Below are 22622 nucleotides of genomic sequence, written 5' to 3' on the forward strand. Positions count from 1 at the left end.
TGATAGCATTTACTCACAAGAACCCTTGGGCATTAATACCTCCCAAACATAAGACCATACCCATATATCACCTAGTGAGGGCAAGAGATGACAAAAAGGAGCAAATTATGGACATAGACCCTTCCTTTCCCACATCCAATCAATTCTCCTCATTAATGCAAGGCTTAATTAGCCCACAAATTCAGTCCGTTATCCCATCCCAAAAACCCAGTAGACTTAAGGAAATCAACTATAGTACAAAATACCCCTTCACTTTATCAATCCCTAGTCTCAATCCCATTAATGCACAAGACAAGATGAAAGATATGAAGAGAGAAACGACTACCAAAGTCCAGGCCCCAAACACATTGGACCCAAACACATTAGACATTGATAACTCGTTACTATATATTAACAAGAGCCTTAACTCCCTTCCTCTACAAGACACAACCCCTATTAACGATAACATACACAATGCCAAGGCTCCCCCCTCCCCCCCACCAATTACAACAGGAGATACCCAAAGCCTCGGAGGTACGTGTGGACACGTCCACAAAATGTATCTCAACCCCAAACCCCTCTTCTCTTCACCACAAGGCCCATCCAAGTGGATCATGCACCCCAATCATGGCTGGAATGGGGACTAATGGGCCAAGCCTTGAACATATGCCTACAACTAGAAGGGAGAGACATCATAGTCCAAATAGGAGACCCAAGCTACCTAGCCCAAATAGTAGCGGAAGGACTCCAACTGAGGCTAAACAATATCATGATTCGACCGTGGATGCACTCCAATCATCTCCACCCCTACCCATACCCTACGACACCAATTCCAGTCGCTCATCCATCACCATGGAGTCAAAAAACATGGCCTCCCCAACACTCACAATCCAACAAATCTGAACCTACCCCTTTATCCAAAGCCTAACCATGCACCCTAACCTGCACCACCCCAGCAGACGAACCAACACACTGTCCAGCCTCCAAACTCCAGCAACAACAACCAGACAACTACTCCCCATGCAGCAACTCCATCCCCCTAGCAGAACACAAACCAAACAATGATGGAAGAGGGGGAAGAAGAGGATGCTACCCCAAACGAACGAATAGTGGAGCACGGAGTGTTACGATACCCAAAAAAATGGTGTTCAAGGCAAGAAAAGAAAAAAGATTCATCTTAAGTTGCCCAGTGGATTTGAGGAAGTGCTCCATATCCATCAGGAAATTGAGCTCGCCAAGCATATACCAACAAGCAGTGGTGCTAGTGCCAACAATGTTCTCGCACTATTGGACTCACAGGGAAAATCTGATGAACGGCCTAAGCCCTTCCAGCAGCCGTGAAGGAGGAGAACCAACAAGAAATACAAGTATGAATATGATAATCTGGAATTGTAGAGGCACAAGTAGCGCAGATTTTAGGAGAGCTTTTAGAGAAATGTTGGACTACCATAGACCTAGTATTGTAGCCCTACTGGAAACAAAGCTAGAGGACCACCATGGCTTAGTGCAAGACTTTGGTTATTCTAGCCTCATTCAAATGCCCGCTAATGGAAACTCTAGAGGTATTGTGCTCATGTGGAACAATGGAGATACTATGGTGGATCAAATCGGAGGGATGGACCAAGAAATACACGCCATGGTTAAGGTAAGTAACTCTACAAAGAGCTGGTTGTGTTGTATTATTTATGAGCAATTTATTAGAGGAGAGGCTAATTCTATGGAAAAACCTCAAGACTGTGGCTAATAGTTTTAAAGGGCCATGGTTAGTGGTGGGAGACTTTAATGAAGTCACTCGCGCCTCTGAAAAATTTGGAGGTTTACACGTCAATAATAATCGTATATCTTACTTCCTGGAATGTATAAACCACTGCGGCCTAATAGACCTAGGGTTTAAGGGTCCAAAGTTTACTTGGACAAATAAAAGAAAGAATTGTAATAAAATAATTATGGAACGACTTGATAGATGTATAGCAAACACGGAATGGTTAGAATTATTTCAGGACGCCAGTGTTAAACACCTAACTAGTACCCACTCAGACCATTGCCCCTTAAAATTAGACCTATTCAAAAGCTTCCCCACTAATAGCAATATTTTTAGAATCGAGTCTATGTGGTTATCCCACCTTACCTTCAAAACCCTAGTGGAAAGTTCTTGGACGGGTCAACCAAATATAACTAAAGCCATAGACAATTTTTGTACTGAGGTAAGGGATTGGAACCAAAATACTTTTGGCAACATCTTCAAAAGAAAGAACAAAATACTAGCAAGATTAAAAGGCATCCAGAATTCTCAAAGTTTCCCTCACAGTCAATTCCTAATAAACCTTGAGAATGAGCTCCTAAACGAGTATAATTTAGTACTTATGGAGGAGGAGGAATTCTGAAAACTGAAATCTAGGGTTCAGTGGGTCCAGGACGGGGACACGAACACAAATTTTTTCCATATCACTACTATGCAAAGAAGACGGGAAAAAAAGAATCCTCTGTTTAAAAGATGAAATGGGGAACTGGTACCAAGATCAAAACCAAACAAAATACCTCATTACTAAATATTATATGGACATGTACTCTACAGGGCATAAATAATCCACTCTTAACATAACTTATATGAACTACAACACTAAAATTAGTGAACATGACCACCCATACCTAAGCAGTACCCCTACTGTAGAGAAAATAAAAGGGGCCCTGGATTCCTTTAAACCCTACAAATCCCCTGATCCAGACGCCCCCCATCCTTTCTTCTACCAAAAATATTGGAAGGAGACTAGTAATCATCTTATCAACTTCTGCCAGGAAGTGTATAAATCTAAAAGAACGCTGAAAAGCATGAACAACACATTTTTCTGTCTCATTCCCAAATGTCAAAATGCGGAGACAATAAGACAATTCAGGCCTATAAGCTTGTGCAATACGACCTATAAGATAGTCACTAAAATTATTGTTAACCGGGCCAAACCATTCCTAACTAACCTCATCCACCCTACCCAAACTAGCTTTATAAAGGGAAGAAGAGTGGCAGATAATGCCATAATCATTCATGAGGTACTAGACAACTTCAAAGAACTAAAGATAAAAAAATTCAAAATGTTGATTAAAATAGATCTAGAAAAGGCTTTTGATAAGATCGAATGGTCTTTTATTAGATTTTCCCTCTCTTCTCTTAACTTCCCCCCTGATCTTATTGAGATCATAATGTCCTGCATTACCACCACCTCCACGACTATCCTGATCAATGGGTCCAAAATCGAATTTTGTGAACCTTCAAGGGGCATCAGGCAGGGTGACCCCCTATCCCCGTACATATTTATTATATGTATGGAAATGTTATCTAGACTAATTGACCACGAAGTAGACTGCTATAGGTGGACACCTATAAGGATAGCCCCCAAAAGCCCTGAACTATCTTACTTATTCTTTGCCGATGACCTCATCCTTCTATCCGAAGCTAACCACAGGAGTTACAAGTCGATTATCGACACCATCAACAAGTTCTGTGGGGCCTCAGGTCAATCCATTAATTTTGGGAAATCAAAGATTGTGTTCTCTAAGAACACCCCAAAAGACATTAAGAACCATATTAGTAACTATTTCTCAATGAGACATGCTAGTAATTTCGGGAAATACCTAGGATTCCTAATGCCAAACAATAACCCAAATAAAAAAGACTTCCAATTCATCCTTGACCGTATGAACACTAGGCTAAAGGGCTGGAAAACTAAGTTTTTAACCATGGCTGGTAGATCAACCCTTATCAAAGCAACCTTAGCGGCAATCCCAAATCACGCCGTGCAAATTTATGACCTGCCCAAGGCAACCCTAAATAAAATTGACTCTATCCAAAGAAATTTCCTATGGGGTAGTATGGAAGAGAAAAGAAAATGCCACTTGGCTAGATGGAGCATAGTAACAATGCCAAAAAAACGAGGTGGTTTGGGCATCCCCAACACTTACCGGAAAAACTCCTCCTTTAATGCGGCTTTAGCTTGGAGATATAAAAAATATAAAGAGGCCCTGTGGGTCAGAACCCTAACTAGCAAATATGGCAATAGGAAAAGTAAAAACCTAGGATCCCATGGCTGGAATGTCATTAGGAAGGGCTCTATAATTTGCGATATGAATTCCAAATGGCTGGTGGGCAATGGGAAGGACATCAATGTTTGGCAGGACAGGTGGATAACCTAGATGGGGCCCTTGAGGGACTATATCCAGGGCCCCCTATCTGCCCAGGACCATAACCTAAAACTCGTCAACATTATCAAAAATGGGACATTTGACCTCAGAGACCTATCCTTTAAAATCCCAAAGAACTCTTCTCCAAAATAAAGAGCACTTATATCAAACAATCCTTGCCCTTAACGGATATATTAGCCCGGGACTCCAAAGAGTACAATTACTTCTCCACCAAAGCCGCTTACGAGGCAGTCTCTGACAATAGGTGTGAAAACACCAAGGACTACTCCTGGTTGTGGAAAATTAAGTCCATAAACAAGCTAAAATACTTCCTATGGACAGTCATATGGAATAGGTTACCCACCAAACACATGTTAGCCAGAAGAGGAATATGTCATGACGACATCTGTAGCATATGTACTAGGGAGGTTGAGGACTCTGGACACATCTTCTTCAACTGCAACTATGCAAGATCCATCTGGTCACAAACAAGAACTGACCACCTCTTTCCCCTAAACTCTACGGATAAAGACACTCGGTTTAATTGGCTTAAAAACAGCTTAAATCTGGAAAATACTTTAATAGCCACCTCCCCTGGGCTGTCTTTCTCCCATTCCTATTATGGTATATCTGGAACTTTAGAAATGGGACTCTCTTCCAAGGAAAAAAAACCTCCCGTCCATAGATATCCCCTTTAGCAAAGCCGCAGAATACTTGTACATGGCAAAAAACCTATGTATAAATCAACCTAAGAAAATGATCCTTGTTAAATGGGAACCCCCCTCCACAAATTCCTATAAGCTTAATATAGATGGATCCTGCGAAGGGAATCCGGGGGTGGGAGGAGTTGGGGGGTATTTTGGGATAGCAGGGGTCAGTGGACCCTGGGTTTTAACATGCGAATTGATCATGCTACTAACATTTACATGGAAATCCTGGCCCAACTGCATGGTGTCAAAATAGCTCTTAAGGAAAATCTCCTCCCACTTGAAACTGACTGTCTGGAACTTACATATCTACTTAAATGGAAAACTGTCTCTACCAAAATTTGCTTGATGATTGCAGGTACCTATTGGGGAAGGCGAATGATTCACCGGTGAAGCGCATCTTCAGAGAGGCTAATGGTGTGGCGGACCCATTAGCTAAGAATGGACGCAGCTTGGACTCTTTTTGCTTTTTGCACACTTATATATCCCCTCCCGCTTTTGTTCTTCATGTACTAGAAAGAGACAGTCTAGGTACCTTGTTACCTAGACCGACCTCCCGTTGTAATAACTCTTAATTTGTTGTATTAATAAAATCGTCCATTACCAAAAAAAAAAAAAAAAAGCTTTTAGGCAAATTCGCCTAATAGAACCAACAAGTTGTCCAAACTTTATGCAGACTATTGATACTATACACCAAGGCTTTGCATCATCACTGCACATTGGATATAAAGAATTCAGGTTTATGAAAACTTTCATGACTGAGAGACAAAATGGAATGGCAGAGACAAAAATTTTAATCACAGTGGTAGTCTCGAAATAGGGTTAGAGTTGAAATAAGCCAAAAACATTGTCTCTGACTTAGTTGAGGACAATTGTTAATGATTCTGTTTGTGCATGCAATTTGGCACTAAAATCCACAACCAAAGCAACTGAAACTTTGAGTCTTTGGCATGTGTATGGCTTGCCCTTCTCTAACTAGAAAAGGCCAGCCTAAGAAATTTTTCCTATAATATGGTGTGAAATTGTTTGTTTTAGATCAATTTATTAAGAGCATTTTTAATGCTTTATAATTTATAGGTAACCTTTTTTCTTATTAACTTATAATATGAAAACTTTGTTGCATACTTAATAATTTTCTCGAGTACCACATAAATCATCACTGAAACTTTGTTGCATACTCAACAATTTTCTCGAGTTTCACATTACCAAAATAAATGGGCTTATTTGAAGATTCGTCATGTGTTACCCACATCATCCAAGTTTTTATGGTCGTTGAATCGCCATAAAATTAAACTAGTTATTTACAGAAGCATGAGATTTAAAGGAATGTCTAAATCTCACTTAAAAGGAATTTTTTAATTTTTGTATTTTCTTAAAATAAAATATTTATTAATAGAATAAACTCACCACAAAATAAAAAGTGGAGTATTAATTTGTCAATTCCAATGTTAACTAAGATATGCACACTGCTCATTTTATGTGACTTTTCCTGCTTTATGGTAACAGAGCACGAAAACATGAAAGACCAATATTCACTTTCAGCATTGGTACTATAAGAAATAATTTATTTTATGTCACACGATTAGGTAGGGAGATAAAAGGATCTATTGGGTGACATAAGTGACAGAAGGCTAAACTCAGTTTCTTCGGTAGTTGATGAGCTGAAGCACAATCTGAATTTGAACTTATATAGCTCGTTTTAATTATTGAGTTCATAATTAAATATTTATATATATTTAATAATTTTTTTAATACAAATGGGTTCGTTAAAACCCGTACCTGGTGATGAGTATAGGAACCAAACGAGATTTCTCTAACAGGTGGGACCAAAAGAACATCAGAATCACATGATAATTTGGAAGTGATTGTGTGATGAATCATCTTCAACTATATCACAAGTATTATATGACTTCCTTTGCCAATATATACCCCAAAAAAACTCCTAAAGTCATTCTTGTCATGTGCCACATATTAGGCTACCCTCCATACTTGTAGTTTGATTCTTAATTTCACTACATTATCATGTTTTTCTCTTCTTTATTTTCAACTTCTCCCATTACTTTCGTACTAATCTTGATTCTATGTATAGCTGGTGTTAATTTTGTCAACACAACTCCAGCCAAGATTGGTCAAGGTTACAAGTTGATCTCCGTAGAAAAGTCACCTGATGGAGGCCTTATAGGACACCTCCAAGTTAAAGAGAAGAACACTATTTATGGGCCAGATATTCCTCATTTGCAGCTCTATGTTAAGTAAGTCTTTTTAACTTTTCACTCAAAAAAGAAACAAAAATCATGTCTTGGACTTGCATGAACATAACACAAAAGCAGAATCAGGATTTAAACTTCATGGATTCTATTTTTAAGGTACTTAACACGTTATTTTGAGTCCGCAAGGATTGACTGAGTTAGTTGGGTGAGTGATTTCCCAAATGGAAGACCTGAGATTGATTCCCTTCACCAACAACCTTCTCAATCAAAGCTCGTCGCACCAGGCGTGCCTAGTTCAATTTATATTTCCTGTATGGTTTGCGAACTATTGCACAGTGAATTGCGGGTTTCCCAGGGAATTTTCCAAAAATACATTATTTTGAAATTATAGGTTCAGATATAATATCTATTGAAACTTTAGTAGTTTTTCACATATATATTAACGTATTGAATTCGATGAATATGGATGTATCTGCCTCTGCTTGATTTTTTTTTTTTAGGTTAATGTTGTCATTATTATGCAGGCATGAGACAGATGAACGTTTGAGAATTCATATAACTGATGCAGAAGAACAAAGATGGGAAGTTCCTTACAATTTATTACAAAGAGAAACACCCCCATCACTGAAAGAAACTATTGGTAGGTCAAGAAAGAACCTTATCCCACTAGCAACATCAGAATATTCAGGGAATGAGTTAATATTCAGCTATACAAATGACCCTTTTAGTTTTTCCGTTAAAAGAAAATCAAATGGACAGACCCTTTTCAATTCCAGCTCTGATGATTCAGACCCTTATAACCATTTGGTATTTAAAGACCAATATCTTGAAGTATCCACAAAATTGCCTAAAAATGCTTCTTTATATGGCCTAGGAGAAAACACACAGCCCCATGGGATAAAACTATATCCAAATGATCCATACACTTTGTACACAACTGATGTATCAGCTCTTAATTTGAATATTGATTTGTATGGTTCACATCCTATGTATATGGATTTGAGGAATGTGAATGGAGAGGCATATGCTCATGCAGTTTTGTTGCTTAATAGCAATGGAATGGATGTGTTATACAGAGGGGATTCATTAACATACAAAGTGATTGGGGGTGTTTTTGACTTTTACTTGTTTGCTGGTCCTACACCTCTTGCTGTTGTTGATCAGTATACTTCATTCATAGGCAGGCCTGCTCCAATGCCTTATTGGTCTTTTGGTAAGTTCAAAATTCTCTTATCTTCTTTACTGCATTTGAATAAATAATGGTGATACTTTTTGATACTTCATAGTACTATAGATAGATTTTTTGCCCATAAACAAAACCTATAACCTTGACAAAATTATTTGCTAGATATGTATAATTTGTAGGGGCAACATATTGGAATTTGGAGCAACTTAGTGACTTACTCCCTCCGATCCATAATAAGTGACCAATTTGCTTTTTGATTTTGGTCCAAAATAAGTGTCCATTTATATAATCAAGAAAAAATTCAATTTGTTTTTTCAAAATTACCCATATGTACGTATCCCTAAAAAGTCATTTACTCCTCACATTTGAGAAGAGAAGTAAGTGCTACTATAACTACAGTGCAATATTTAATGAAGGATAGTTTAGTCACACTAACTATTTTCGTCTAGAATTTAGTATTTCCTTAATGAGTGTGCCTAAAGCAAATTGGTCACTTATTGTGGACCGGAGGGAGTAATTCTCTTGATTAAGAATGCAGTCCAACATATTTGAAAGTGTAATCCTCAAGATCAGTAACAAATGGATTCCAGGGGTTCGGCATAGCACAGTTTTTAGGGTTGAATCCTATACTCCATGTGCGAAAATATACATAGATAGACTTATATATACATTGTAAAATCCACTCTCTTAACTCAGAATTCTGGTAATATTTATTATAAGGGTTGTGGTGGAATGATAAGTACTCCTTCATCCTTTATAATAGTTTTGGGTGAAGCTAGGAATTTACTCAAGGGTATTCAAATTTGAAACAAGTGGAAAAAAATCCCGAAAAAGGATGTTTAATACGTGTTATATACCTCTAAAACATAATATTTTATCTATATATATAGAGTGTGATTTTTCGACAAAGGGTGGTCAACTTGTAACCATGTGGTTTCGCCACTGGATTCGAGCCAAATACAGATATCGGACCCAGATGAAAAACCAAAAGAAAATAATTCATAATATTTAAATTCTGGATCCACTGTTATTGCCAAGTTGGGATGAAGTAGGCGGTGGAGAATATTTGTAGTTTTAGGTTTTGTCTTAATTATAGTAGGAAATAAAACCCGTGACTTTGCTTTCAGTGAGTTTTGGCTGTTCTTTGTTTTTTGTGTTAGAAGATAGCGTGTTATGAACAAAACAAAAACACTGCTTTTGTCTACGTACTGCCCCTATTTCCTTACCAAAATTTTCCTTTCCATGGGACAAGGTCTTTATTGTTCCGTATAAGGTAGTAGCAATTTGGTACCACGTGGACCATCTCAATAATTGTTTTATTAGCAAATTAATCTACTCTTCTTTCAATTTACTAGCTATTAGGAATTTTGGAAAGGTAGTCTTTGAGTCACAGATTCACAGTGCTTCTCTTCAATGGAATTACAGTAATACTCTCTCCGGTCCATATAGTAAGTGACTTTTTAACTTTTGGCATAACTCCTAGATAAAAAAAGATGTATTCACTAAATTACCCTTAATTAATTGTTATTTTTACTTTGGCACATTGGGTTCAATAAGCACAAATTGTGAAAAAATAAAATTAATTCATTCTTGATTCTGTAAAAGAACACTTATTTTGGACCAAAATAAAAAGGCCGAAAGGTCAATTACATCTTCCTAATAGATACTCCCAGCGGTTGACCTTTTGGCCTTTTTATTGTATAAATCTAAAGGTGTTAAATATACACCGACAATATAAAGAAATTTTGTTATATTAGTGCAGTTTAACCAGTAATAATAGGCTACTTAAATCTTTTGCTGATATTCATCCTTAGTAAATTCAGCATGCTCTGCTCACTTATCACACACTAGATTCTAATTAGACTATTGATGTTTGGTAAATGCTAGTAATATCTTTGGTGATTGCAACAGGATTTCATCAATGCAGATGGGGTTACCACAATTTATCTGTAGTTGAGGATGTTGTTGAGAATTACAAGAAAGCCAAGATCCCTCTTGATGTGATCTGGAACGACGACGATCACATGGATGGGAAAAAGGATTTCACTCTCAACCCTGTCAACTACCCTCGTCCGAAATTAATGTCATTCTTGGACAAAATTCATGCGCGAGGCATGAAGTACATTGTCATCGTAGATCCTGGAATCGGAGTTAATAATAGTTATGGTGTTTACCAAAGAGGTATAGCCAATGATGTTTTCATCAAATATGAAGGCAAGCCTTATTTAGCTCAAGTCTGGCCTGGTGCTGTTCACTTTCCTGATTTTCTCAACCCGAAAACTGTTGACTGGTGGGGCGATGAAATAAGGCGATTCCATGAACTTGTTCCTGTTGATGGATTGTGGATTGACATGAATGAAGTTTCCAACTTTTGTTCTGGTTTGTGCACAATCCCTGAAAACAGAATATGTCCTAATGGTACTGGTCCTGGTTGGATTTGTTGCTTAGATTGCAAAAACATAACGAATACTAAATGGGACGATCCGCCTTATAAGATTAATGCTTCTGGAATACAAGCACCAATTGGTTACAAAACAATAGCCACTAGTGCAGTTCATTATAATGGAGTTAGGGAATATGATGCTCATAGCATTTATGGTTTTTCTCAGTCTATTGCAACTCATAAGGCACTTCAAGGACTCGAGGGCAAGCGCCCGTTTATATTGTCTCGTTCCACGTTTGTTGGTTCAGGACATTATGCTGCACATTGGACAGGGGATAACAAAGCAACTTGGGATGATTTGAGATATTCAATATCTACAATGTTAAATTTTGGCTTATTTGGTGTTCCGATGGTTGGTTCAGATATATGTGGATTCTATCCAGCGCCTACAGAGGAGCTTTGCAACCGTTGGATTGAAGTTGGCGCGTTCTATCCATTCTCAAGGGATCACGCGAACTACTACTCCCCTAGACAAGAGCTATACCAATGGGAAAGCGTGGCTGAATCTGCTCGAAATGCATTAGGAATGAGATATAAGTTACTTCCATATTTCTACACTTTGAACTACGAATCACATACTACTGGAGCGCCTATTGCTCGTCCACTCTTCTTCTCTTTTCCAAATTCACCTCAGCTTTACGACGTGAGCACACAATTCTTGATAGGAAGCAGTGTCATGGTCTCACCCGTGCTAGACGAGGGTAAAACTGAGGTGAAAGCTTTGTTTCCCCCGGGCACTTGGTATAATATATTCGATATGACACAGGCAATTGTCGCAACAGAACCACACTATGTGACATTAGATGCACCTCTAAATGTGGTCAATGTACACTTGTACCAAAACGCCATAATACCAATGCAGCGCGGTGGAATGATAACGAAAGAAGCAAGAATGACACCGTTTACCCTTATAGTAACCTTTCCATCAGGTACTAAAGATCTACAAGCTAAAGGAAATCTTTTCCTCGACGATGATGAGCTTCCAGAGATGAAATTAGGAAATGGACACTCTACATATATTGATTTCTATGCAACAGCCAGTAATGGAACAGCGAAGTTGTGGTCAGAAGTTCAAGAAGGTAAGTTTGCATTGGATAAAGGATGGTTCATTGAGAAGGTAACAATATTAGGTACAAATGGCGCTGATGGAGCTTTTGAAATTAACGTCGACGGACAACCAATTGAAGACACTTCAAAAGTGCAGTTTATCACAGCAGAACACAAGTATATATACAATTCGGACGATGGAGGAGATAAGAGAAAGAGTATGATGATGGATATTCATGGACTGAAATTGCCTATAGGGAAGAACTTTGATATGTCCTGGAAAATGGGAAACTCAGCTTGAGAATAACACTGTAATTCTTATGTGTGGATGAATTGCCTATGCCCATAGTATCTGTAAGAGTTGAGTTTAAGCTGAGCCTATCATTTTTCAAACAATAGGCAAATAGAATCAAGTACTAGACCATAGTATCTGTAAGAGTTGTCATTATTCTGTTCTTGAGAAATCCAGGTTTCATTAATGTTTATTTAAAATACTTCAGAATGTCACAGCAGCTTCTTGGGCGAATTCCAAATGGAGAAGCAAAAAATCTGAACATAAAAATTGGATTCGGAATCCTCACATTCTTTACTCTTACCATGTTTTCTAATACGATTGTTTCAAATTGAAAATGCAGATTCGAAAAAGCTAATGGTAGGATTTTTATTTGTGCTGTCTGATTTAGGGGAAACAAGAATTTGAAATCAAATATGAGTTAAAAACTTTTTGAGTTGGGCCAAGTACGATGAGATAGTATCAATGGTGGTCCATAAACTAAACGTAGTGTGTGTTTTATGGGGGCAGCCTATTTGGACACTCCCATTTAATCTATTGTCAGTTTTTCTAAAATATTTAATTGATAGTTAGTGTAAGCGAACTTGAGACAAAATCTCTCCTCCTTGGCTTTTTTTTTTCTTCTTCTTAGTTGTTGTACAATAGTGTGTTTCGAATATGTCGTACAACAATTAAAGTATCTGAGTATTGTTGGAAAAACTTGGAAATATCTACAAAGCACTATTATTACAAGCTTGAAGAAGTGAGTCATGAATTTCGAATATAAAAAGTAGGTCTAAATCAAGTGGGTGTTGTTGATAAAACAAATCACCACTGACAGTTTACGCATTTGAAGTCGGAAGTTTGCTTGCATAACCAATATAGAAACAAACAATTATGCAAGCAACCTTCATATATATATATATATATATATATATATATATATATATATATATATATTTATATATATATATTTATATATAGCTACATTTACAACAAAAAGAAACTATAAACTTCGGTTATACCTTAATGGGACCCCAAAATTGGTCACCTGTGCCATTGCCCTCTTAAAAGTCCAATTACATACTGTTGAAATCAACATGTGTAGTATGAAGTTGTACATAAGCAATGATAGTTGTACATAGTTGATTAGTATTAGTCTAGCACTAATAGTTGGTTGTATGTATTTGTTAGAGAAAGATAGAATAAGGGTTATATATGTAAAGGTTACACACGTGTACATTGAGATGTAATAATAGAGTGAAAATTTCCAGAACTTTCCTCTCTCTCTCTCTGCTCTCTCTTTCTTAGCTCAAAGAACAGATCTCTTCTCCCTTTCAATATGGTATCAGAGCCATAGATCTATGGCAATTTTTGAGCTGATTCTTTGAGGAATCTAAGATTAGTATAGATATACTCACTCAATTTTGTCGGAGAAGTGAGAGATTAAGAGAGTTCGTCAGAAATTTGGGAAATTCATCTCAGGTTTGCGATTGATCTCACAATTCACAAATTCCGGCAAAGTGAGAGGTTTTCCTTGAAGATTGATGTCGATTATACCTTCGAATCACGGATTTCAAGCCTCGACGGTGACGAACACAACTTTTGAGACCGGGAAGGACGATGGAGAAAAATTCACGGATATTCATCCCAGGCATCCTTTATACTTACACCCCTCGGACAGTCCAGGTAGTGTGCTAATTCCTCAACAACTAACAGGAATAGAAAACTATACGGCTTGGAGTAATTCTATGCGAGTAGCTTTATTAGCCAAAAATAAGCTAGGGTTCATAGATGGAAAATATCGGAAAGAACAGTATAGTGGTGATTTAGAACATGAATGGGAGAGATGCAATGCCTTCGTGTTATCCAGGATAACTAATTCAGTGTCTAAAGAGTTAGCAAATGGTATAATGTACTCAACCAATGCCTATAGTGTTTGGACAGACCTAAAGGAAAGATTTTATAAGAAAAATCTCACTAGAGTTTATCAACTTCTCCGAGAAATTTGTTCCACTAGTCAGGGAAGTTTATCAAGGAAGTTTATCATTGTCAGAATACTACTCAAAACTGAAACGTTGATGGGATGAGTGTTGGTTGATGGTACCATTGCCATGTGACTGCACAAAGCATAAGGAATATGAAGAACACATGGAGCAACAATGACTAGTACAACTTTTGATGGGCCTAAATGAGACATATGCACAGGCAAGGAGTCAAGTCCTATTGACTGTCCCTGTTCCTACTCTCAATCAGGAATACAACATGATAATGCAGGATGAAAGCCAAAGAGTGCAATCAAACAAGATATCTCAAGTAGCACCAGCCTTGCAACAATTTGATCTGAATGATCCTACAGCCTTAGCTTCCATTCAAAGTAACAGGTTCAGAAAGAACAATTAAAATAGTGCATTGCAATGTGACTATTGTCATATGAAGGGTCACAAGAAAGAAAATTGCTATAAGCTAGTAGGATATCCACCTAACAACAAATTCAACAAAAGGAGAACCTTTGACAAGGGAAATTCAGGAGGAAGCAAGGGACCTACATCTAACAATGTGAGTTGTATTGAGGAATCTGAAGGAACCAGCTCAGTAGGTAGCTCATTAGGGTCCAGCAATATACCATTTTTCACTCTAGAACAGTATCACCAATTGTTGAAGGTGATTGACAAAGAACCAGCAACAACAGATGCAAGAGTAAACATGGCAGGTATAGCTGATCTCCTTAATTCATACTTCTCTGTAGGTTCTGAAACTAACTCATGGGTCATAGACACTGGAGCTTCGAATAATATGGTTTCTAGCTTAGACATCTTAACTGAATCCCATTCTGTTGCCTCTACTCTAGTAAAGTACATCTGCCTAATGGCAACACTACTTCTGTAACACATACATGATCATTAACTCTCTAATGACCTAGAACTATATAATGTTCTTTATGTTCCTAACTTCAAATACAATTTGTTATCTGTTTCAAAGTTATCTAAAGAACTGAAGTGTTGTGCATTATTCTTTCCTGAGTTCTGCATTTTTCAGGACCTCTACAATGGCAGGGTAAGAGGGATTGGTAAGGAGAAGGATGGTGTTTACATACTTCAACCTGCCAAGATACCACCGCCTGTCAAAGTACCTAAAACACCTTCAGCTCCTGCCTTCAACTCTTTTATACCTTCAGCAATTCTAGCCTCTGCTATTCCAGTCCCAGAGTCATCTAATGTCTCATCAAAGTCATGCTCACATTCTTCCATTTGGCACCAAAGATTTGGTCATGCTCCGGTAGCAGTATTGTAAAAGATTCCTTCATTGAAGAATCATTTGTTGAATAAAGACACTCTAAACTGTAATGTTTGTCCTTTAGCAAGGCAAACTAGATTTCCTTTTCCTACTAGTACAAATTAGAGTATATGTCATTTTGATCTTGTACACACGAATGTCTGGGGTCCTTATAGACAATGTACTTACAATGGATACAAGTATTTCCTTACTATAGTAGATGACTATTCTAGAATGACTTGGATCTACTTGATGAGAATGAAAAGTGATGTCTTCCTTTTAATCAAATCATTTCTTACTCTTGTCAAAAATCAGTTTTCTGCCACAATTAAGATCATAAGATCAGATAATGGTCTTGAATTCTTCAATTATCAGTGTTCAACTCTTTTCTCATTAATTGGCATTTTACATCAAAGTTCTTATGTTCACACTCCACAGCAAAATGAAGTAGCAGAAAGGAAACACAGACATTTACTTGAAATGGCTAGATCCCTTAGGTTTAAGGCTCATGTACCATTAAAATTCTGGGGGGGGGGGGGGGATGTGTACTCACTGCAACCTTTCTTATTAACAGACTACCATCTTTAGTTCTATTTGGAAAATGTCCTTATGAGGTTTTTTATGGACATCCTCCCACACTTGACATCATTAGAGTTTTTGGATGTCTTTGTTATGCAACCACCTTACATAACACTGACAAGTTTTCACAAAGAGCCATACCTGCTATCTTCATGGGCTATTCAACTTCTCAAAAGGGTTATAGATTATACAACATCTTCACTAGTACTTTCTTTGTCAGTAGAGATGTTTCTTTCAGAGAAACAGTGTTTCCATTTAAGTATCCTAAGTCCACCTTTCTGCATACTCTATCTTCAAACTCATCACCTACATTTCCTACCAGTGCTCCAACTTTCCCTTGTGATGATTCTTTTCCTGCTTCTATGGATCCCTTACCTCCTGCAACTCTAGACTCTGATTCTCCTTCAACTTCTTCTGAACATCCATTATCTCCATCTACCTCCTTTTCTATGTCATCTCCAATTCACTCATCTTCACCTACCTCTCTTATTCCTTCTCCTACTCCAGCATCCTCTCTTGTCCTGTCTGATCCTCCTCTAATCTTCTCTTCAGGACCACAACACTAGGATCTGCCTCCTACTCCTATAGCTCCCTTAAGGAAGTCTGGAAGGCCATCTAAACCACCCTTTTGGCTTACAGACTTTGTCCATCAAGTCAAACCTTTATCCTCCACTCCTTATTCCATCACTGATTCCATTAATTACTTCCTTATCCTCTTCTTATCAAACTTGTTTGTCTTCCTATTCATCCATCATTGAATCAACCTCTTTTGACCAAGATGTCACTGACAACAATTGGGTACAAGCTATGAAACTTGAGATTCAAGCCCTCACAGACAATAATGCCTAGGAGTTAGTGACTTTGCCTGCAGGGAAGTCTCCCATAGGTTGTAAGTGGGTTTACAAAGTCAAATACAAAGCTGATGGATCTATAAAAAGGTATAAAGCCAGGCTATTAGCCAAGGGGTTTACTCAGCAGGAGAGTCTGGATTATCATGAGACTTTTTTCCCTGTAGTTAAAATGGTCACAATCAGGAGTGTAGTTGCCTTGGCAGCTCAATATGCTTGACCCTTGTTCCAGATGGATGTTTATAATGCATTCCTCCAAGGTGATCTTTCAGAGGAGGTCTACATGTCCTTACCACAGGGCTTTGGTAGTCAGGAGGAGACTAGAGTGTGTAGACTACTCAAGCCCCTGTATGGTCTGAAGCAAGCCAGCAGGCAATGGAACCTGAAGCTAACTTCAGCTCTGGTAGACTCTGGTTTTATCCAAAGCAAACTGGATTATTCCTTGTTTACCAAAAGGAGTGGTAGGGATATAGTACTCATATTAGTATATGTAGATGATCTCCTAATTACAAAAAATGACAAGGATCTGATACAAGAGGCCAAAAGGATTCTGAATGGTAATTTCAAGATGAAAGATTTAGGGGAGCTCAAATTTTTTCTTGGTATTGAGTTTGCTAGATCACACAAAGGCATTGTCATGAATCAGAGGAAATATGCCTTAGAGCTTATCTCAGAATGTGGCTTAGGGGGAGCAAGACCATTACATTTCCACTGGATCAAAATGTGAAGCTAACTAGTGTGGAATATGACAAACTGTTTGGGATGCAGGAGAATGATCATGAACTTGAAGACAAAAAGGTATACCAGAGGTTAATTGGCAGACTTCTATATCTGACAATCACAAGACCAGACATCTCTTTTGCAGTTCAGACTCTAAGTCAGTTCATGAATGCACCAAAGCAATCTCACTATGAAGCAGCCCTAAGAGTGGTAAAATATGTAAAATAAAAAAAATAAAAGAACAGCCCAGGGAAAGGTCTGCTGATGAGTAGCAAACAAAGTGGCAAGGTTATTGCATTTTGTGATGCTGATTGGGCATCATGCCCAGTAACCAGAAAATCAGTAACAGGCTATTGCATAAAACTTGGAGATTTAATGATTTTCTGGAAATCTAAGAAGCATAGTACAATTTCAAGAAGCTCAGCAGAAGCAGAATACAGGAGTATGGCCACAACTGTAGCAGAGTTGGTATAGTTATAGGGATTACTTGAAGAGCTGGTATGAAACTGATCTGCCCATGGAGTTATACTATGACAATAAAGCAGCACTGCAGATTGCATCCAATCCTATGTATCATGAACGTACAAAGCACATAGAAATTGACTGTCATTTTATTAGAGAGAAGTTGCAAGCAGGGATGATAAAAACAGTTCATGTGCCCAGTAAGGAGCAGATAGCAGGCATATTAACCAAGGCACTTGGGAAGCAGCTGCACAATGAAATGGTTAGCAAGTTGGGTATGATAAACATTTTTCATCACTCAACTTGAGGGGGAGTGTTGAAATCAACATGTAGTATGAAGTTGTACATAAGCAATGATAGTTGTACATAGTTGATTAGTATTAGTTTAGCACTAATAGTTGGTTCTATGTATTTGTTAGAGGAAGATAGAATAAGGATTATATATGTAAAGGTTACACACGTATACAATGAGATGTAATAATAGAGTGAAAATTTCCAGAACTTTCCCCTCTCACTCTGCTCTCTCTTTCTTAGCTCAAAGAACATATCTCTTCTACCTTTCAATACATACTATCATTTCACTGCTCAAATTAGTTATATCCACAACCTGATGTTTTAGGTTTAGATCTGGATAAACATTTTCCCAAACAGCAAACTAAGTATTTTGGTCGGCGATAGCATATAATATTTACGGAAAAGGGTCAAATATGCCCTTATACTATTGAAAAAGGTTTACCCTCCGTTATACTACTAGTCTAAATATACCCCTAACGTCATACTATGGGTCCAAATATATCCCCGACATCATGAAAGTGGTACAAACCTACCCTTCCTCCGTTAATTGCCTCCCCTATGAACACATTTTACTGCTACCTCACTATTTCACCCTGTTTGCAGCTACCAAGTTCAATTACTTTGAATTTCTATCATTATTTTGAAGACTTCACTGCTTCTACTTCCTCTTGCTTTTCAAAATACCTGTTGCTTCTTCGGCCGATCCTGGAATTGTACGTACCTTTCACTTGACCTTAAATTTTGTGTTTTATTTTGCATTTCCTTGTGTTGTCGCTGAATTTGTAAGACATATTTAGGAAAAATTTAGTAGCACTTTTATTTTAACATAAAACATAAAGAGAGAAAAAAATAGTAGCTTTCCAGAAAAGTGGTTGAAGAGAAAGAAACAAAAAAATTAACTCTCGTGTCTAGGTTGTTTTTCTTTCTCACCATGGTCAATTTTGAAACCTTAAACTAGTTTGCATGTATCTTTTCTTAGTTTTTTATGTAAAACAAAATGTATTTTCGTTCGTATAAGCATGAATTTTGAATAGCAAAATCAGAATTTTCTCGGTTCACATTGTTTCATATTATCTTTAGTTGTTAGCATTTCTTTTGATATAGTTTGTTTGTATATATCTATGATCTGTGATTTTTCTTCAAATGAACGGGAAAGAAAGGTTGTGGGGAAGGGATGAAAATGAGAGTATAATGGTGAGGTGGCAATGAAATATTGTCATAGGAGGCAGTTAACGGAGGAAGGGTAGGTTTGTACTACATTTATGATGTTAGGGATATATTTGGACCTATAGTATGACGTTAGGGATATATTTGGACTGATAGTATAACGGAGGGTAATATTAGACCGTTTTTAATAGTATAGGGATATATTTGACCCTTTTCCGTAATATTTATAAGGGTTTTATAAGATATCATTAAAGAGGAACAATCATGTCGGTACTTTAGTTGTCAATATATAACAAAAATCTCATTTATCATAATTTATGCCAAAACCTTAAATTTAACTGAAGTAATACTACCTAGTACCTACCAATAAAATTTTTTAGAAAGTTTTCGTTCAAGTACTCTTGTATTTGACTCTTATGTTTACTTCAACGTTTTTTTTTTTTTTTTCCTTTTTGACTTTATATTCGAATATAACTCGAGTTTGGGGTAACTTTGGACAAGTGCAATATAATCTAAATCAATTATTTCGCTATTGTTATGATCATATGATGTGCTATGGTGGCTTATGGAACATAATTAACTGAATGATTTCTCATAATTCTTGTCTGGAAACCCCCAATTTAATGAATGATTACTGCACAAACGCTTCACCACTTTTTTTTTTCTCTCAAAAGTGATGTTAGGATCGGAAAATCGGGTAATGCGAAATTTAGCCAAATAATGTTATAATGACAATAACAAAGATAATGCAAGTAGATAACAACGGCAATTAAAGCATATAAAGAAGACACAAATTTCATATGGTTCGGTCAAAGTAACATACGTCCACAAATGGAGAAGTGCAAATTCACTATACCAATAAGAGTACAAAATTAGAGTAAATTAACTTAATTAATCACAAATACCCCTGAAAGAATAACCTCACAAGATCACTCCAAATAAAGAAGATCACACAAGTGTTCAACTCTCTTACAAATAACTCTCAATAAAGGAGAGAGGAAAAAATAAGAAATGAAGACTCAAGTCTTGTTGGTGTGTTGAAAAATCAACTAATGGCATTTCCTTTTATAGGCGAAAAAGCCTTGGCTTCCAAGCTGTAAAAGAAAAGATACAACTTGTGCAAATAATATCTGTCACACAATGCAATGCTTTTGGTCCCAGAAAATATTGCTAACAAAGTATACTTTGTAAATAGGTTTATGCTTATGTGAGATGAACTTCACTAACCAAAATATTGGTCATATTACAAATGACATCGTTATTACTTTAGAAGTCAAACAATATTCTTTTTGACTATGACTTTTCGAAATAATTATTTAAATATTATTATAAGAAAGTTACAATATTAGTGCTTTATGTAAATTTTCTCAAACAGTCTTCGACATCAAAAAGGCGTATTCAAGGAATTAATATTTCAATTTATACTGAAAATACAATTTGACTTCAGTACTTTAAATCCGCAATCACTTTGGTGGCCGAATGGGTAATTTAATTTATAGATTTTTACATTCCTATGCCACATAGGAAATCTTATTACCCTCAATGTTTAAGGCTTGATTTAATTACACTTAGTATACCAAATTACCAATTCTATACCATAATTAATTAAGGGTATAATTAATTGTAAATTTTTTACTCCTTAATTAAAGGAATCTGCACGTTTCTCTCTCCTAACTCCTCAGTCCCACCCACGTTTTACCCATACCCACGTTCTTTTTACCATTTTCCATCTTCTGAAACCAAATTCTCCCTCTAAATTCACAGAAAATTGAAGAAACCCTTCAACAAAGTTGGTTCCCCATTTTACTCCAGTTGAAGTTCATCAATGAAGAATAACAAAGTTCATCAAAATTGAAGTCAAATCTTCAAAGTTCATACACACATTTACCTTCATCTTCAAATTTTCTCAATGAAGAAGAACAAACCTTCAAAGAGACAAGAGAGCAGCAATTCCACCATTGACAGCCATTAAAAAGCTTTGAAACTTTGAATTCAAATTTGGGTTTTCAAAAATCATTATTTATTTTGATTGGGTGTTGTTGAAAATAATTGGGAATATGTTTTGGAGTTTATATCTCAATTTTGAGGGGTTTTGGTGAAGATTAGACTTGGTTTTGACTGAAATTCAGATTGAAACTCGAAGAAGAAGACATATTGCAGAAATTGTAGATAAATTGTAGACTGTTTTTTGCAGAAGATTTTGTAGAAGTTTTAGTCGTTTTGGATTTGTGAAAACAGAAAACATTGCATCTACAATCAGAATACAAATAATCTACAATTTATCTACAAAATATCTACAAACTGGATACATTGAATTTTAATATCCCAATTCTCATTTCAATTATAGCATAATTGGCATTTTCGACATAATTGCGTTTTTTGCAGAAGATTTGTAGAAGTTTTAGTCGTTTTTGATTTGTGAAAACAGAAAATAAAGCACCTACAATTAGAATACAAATAATCTACAATTTATCTACAAATTATCTACAAAGTGGGTACATTGAATTTTTATATCCCAATTCTCATCCAATTGTAGCATAATTGTGATTTTTGACATAATTACGTTTTTTCAGAAGATTTGTAGAAGTTTTAGCCGTTTTTTATTTGTGAAAACAGAAAATAAAGCATCTATAATCAGAATACAAATAATCTACAATTTATCTACAATTTCTGCAATATATCTTCTTCTTCTTCTTCTTCTTCGAGTTTCAATCTTAATTTCAGTCAAAACCAAGTCTAATCTTCACCAAAACCCCTCAAAATTGAGATATAAACTCCAAATCATATTCCCGATTATTTTCAACAACACCCAATCCAAACAAATAATGATTTTTAAAAACCCAAATTTGAATTCAAAGCTTTCAAGCTTTTTAATGGCTATCAATGGTGAAAAATATCTAGAAGAATATTTACTTCCATAATTGTAGCGCGCCTAAATAGGAATATTTGGAAGAATATGATTTGATCTGATTTACGCCAAATCTTTTTAGAATATTCTGTTCCTCAATTTTAGCTCGACAAATTAGGAAGATTCAGCTACTATTAATTAGTATTTAATGATTAGTATAATAACTGTAGAAAAAATGTGGACAAGGCGGGTAAATTAGAAACTATGCACATTTTTGGTAATAAGGTTTCATATATGGTATAGGAAAGAAAAAATCTCTTTAATTTAAAGGTAGTGTCCAAATCAGACCAACTCAGTTTGACTCTCGGTATTTTGTTATTTACTTCCCCCGGTTTACAATAAGTGACCAATT

General features: G+C 36.6%; 1 protein-coding gene across 1 annotated transcript; it reads left to right on the forward strand.

The window, feature by feature from the left end:
- Positions 1 to 6742: 6742 nt before the first annotated feature.
- On the forward strand, positions 6743 to 12247 carry LOC109220747 (alpha-xylosidase 1-like). Its single transcript, XM_019385213.1, has 3 exons — positions 6743 to 7111; positions 7594 to 8282; positions 10167 to 12247. Exons 1-3 carry the CDS (start codon positions 6882 to 6884, stop codon positions 12044 to 12046), a joined length of 2799 nt encoding a protein of 932 aa, XP_019240758.1. The 5' UTR covers positions 6743 to 6881; the 3' UTR covers positions 12047 to 12247.
- Positions 12248 to 22622: the final 10375 nt, after the last annotated feature.

The sequence above is a fragment of the Nicotiana attenuata genome, unplaced genomic scaffold (genome assembly GCF_001879085.1).
Source record: "Nicotiana attenuata strain UT unplaced genomic scaffold, NIATTr2, whole genome shotgun sequence".
NCBI lineage: Eukaryota > Viridiplantae > Streptophyta > Magnoliopsida > Solanales > Solanaceae > Nicotiana > Nicotiana attenuata.

What these genes read in the sequence shown, in the direction of transcription:
- LOC109220747 (XM_019385213.1), top strand. Translation starts at nt 6,882, where the DNA reads ATGTTTTTCTCTTCTTTATTTTCAACTTCTCCCATTACTTTCGTACTA. An exon ending in CATTTGCAGCTCTATGTTAA is followed by an intron (nt 7,112 to 7,593) that starts GTAAGTCTTTTT and finishes ATTATTATGCAG; the next exon opens with GCATGAGACAGATGAACGTT. An exon ending in AATGCCTTATTGGTCTTTTG is followed by an intron (nt 8,283 to 10,166) that starts GTAAGTTCAAAA and finishes TGATTGCAACAG; the next exon opens with GATTTCATCAATGCAGATGG.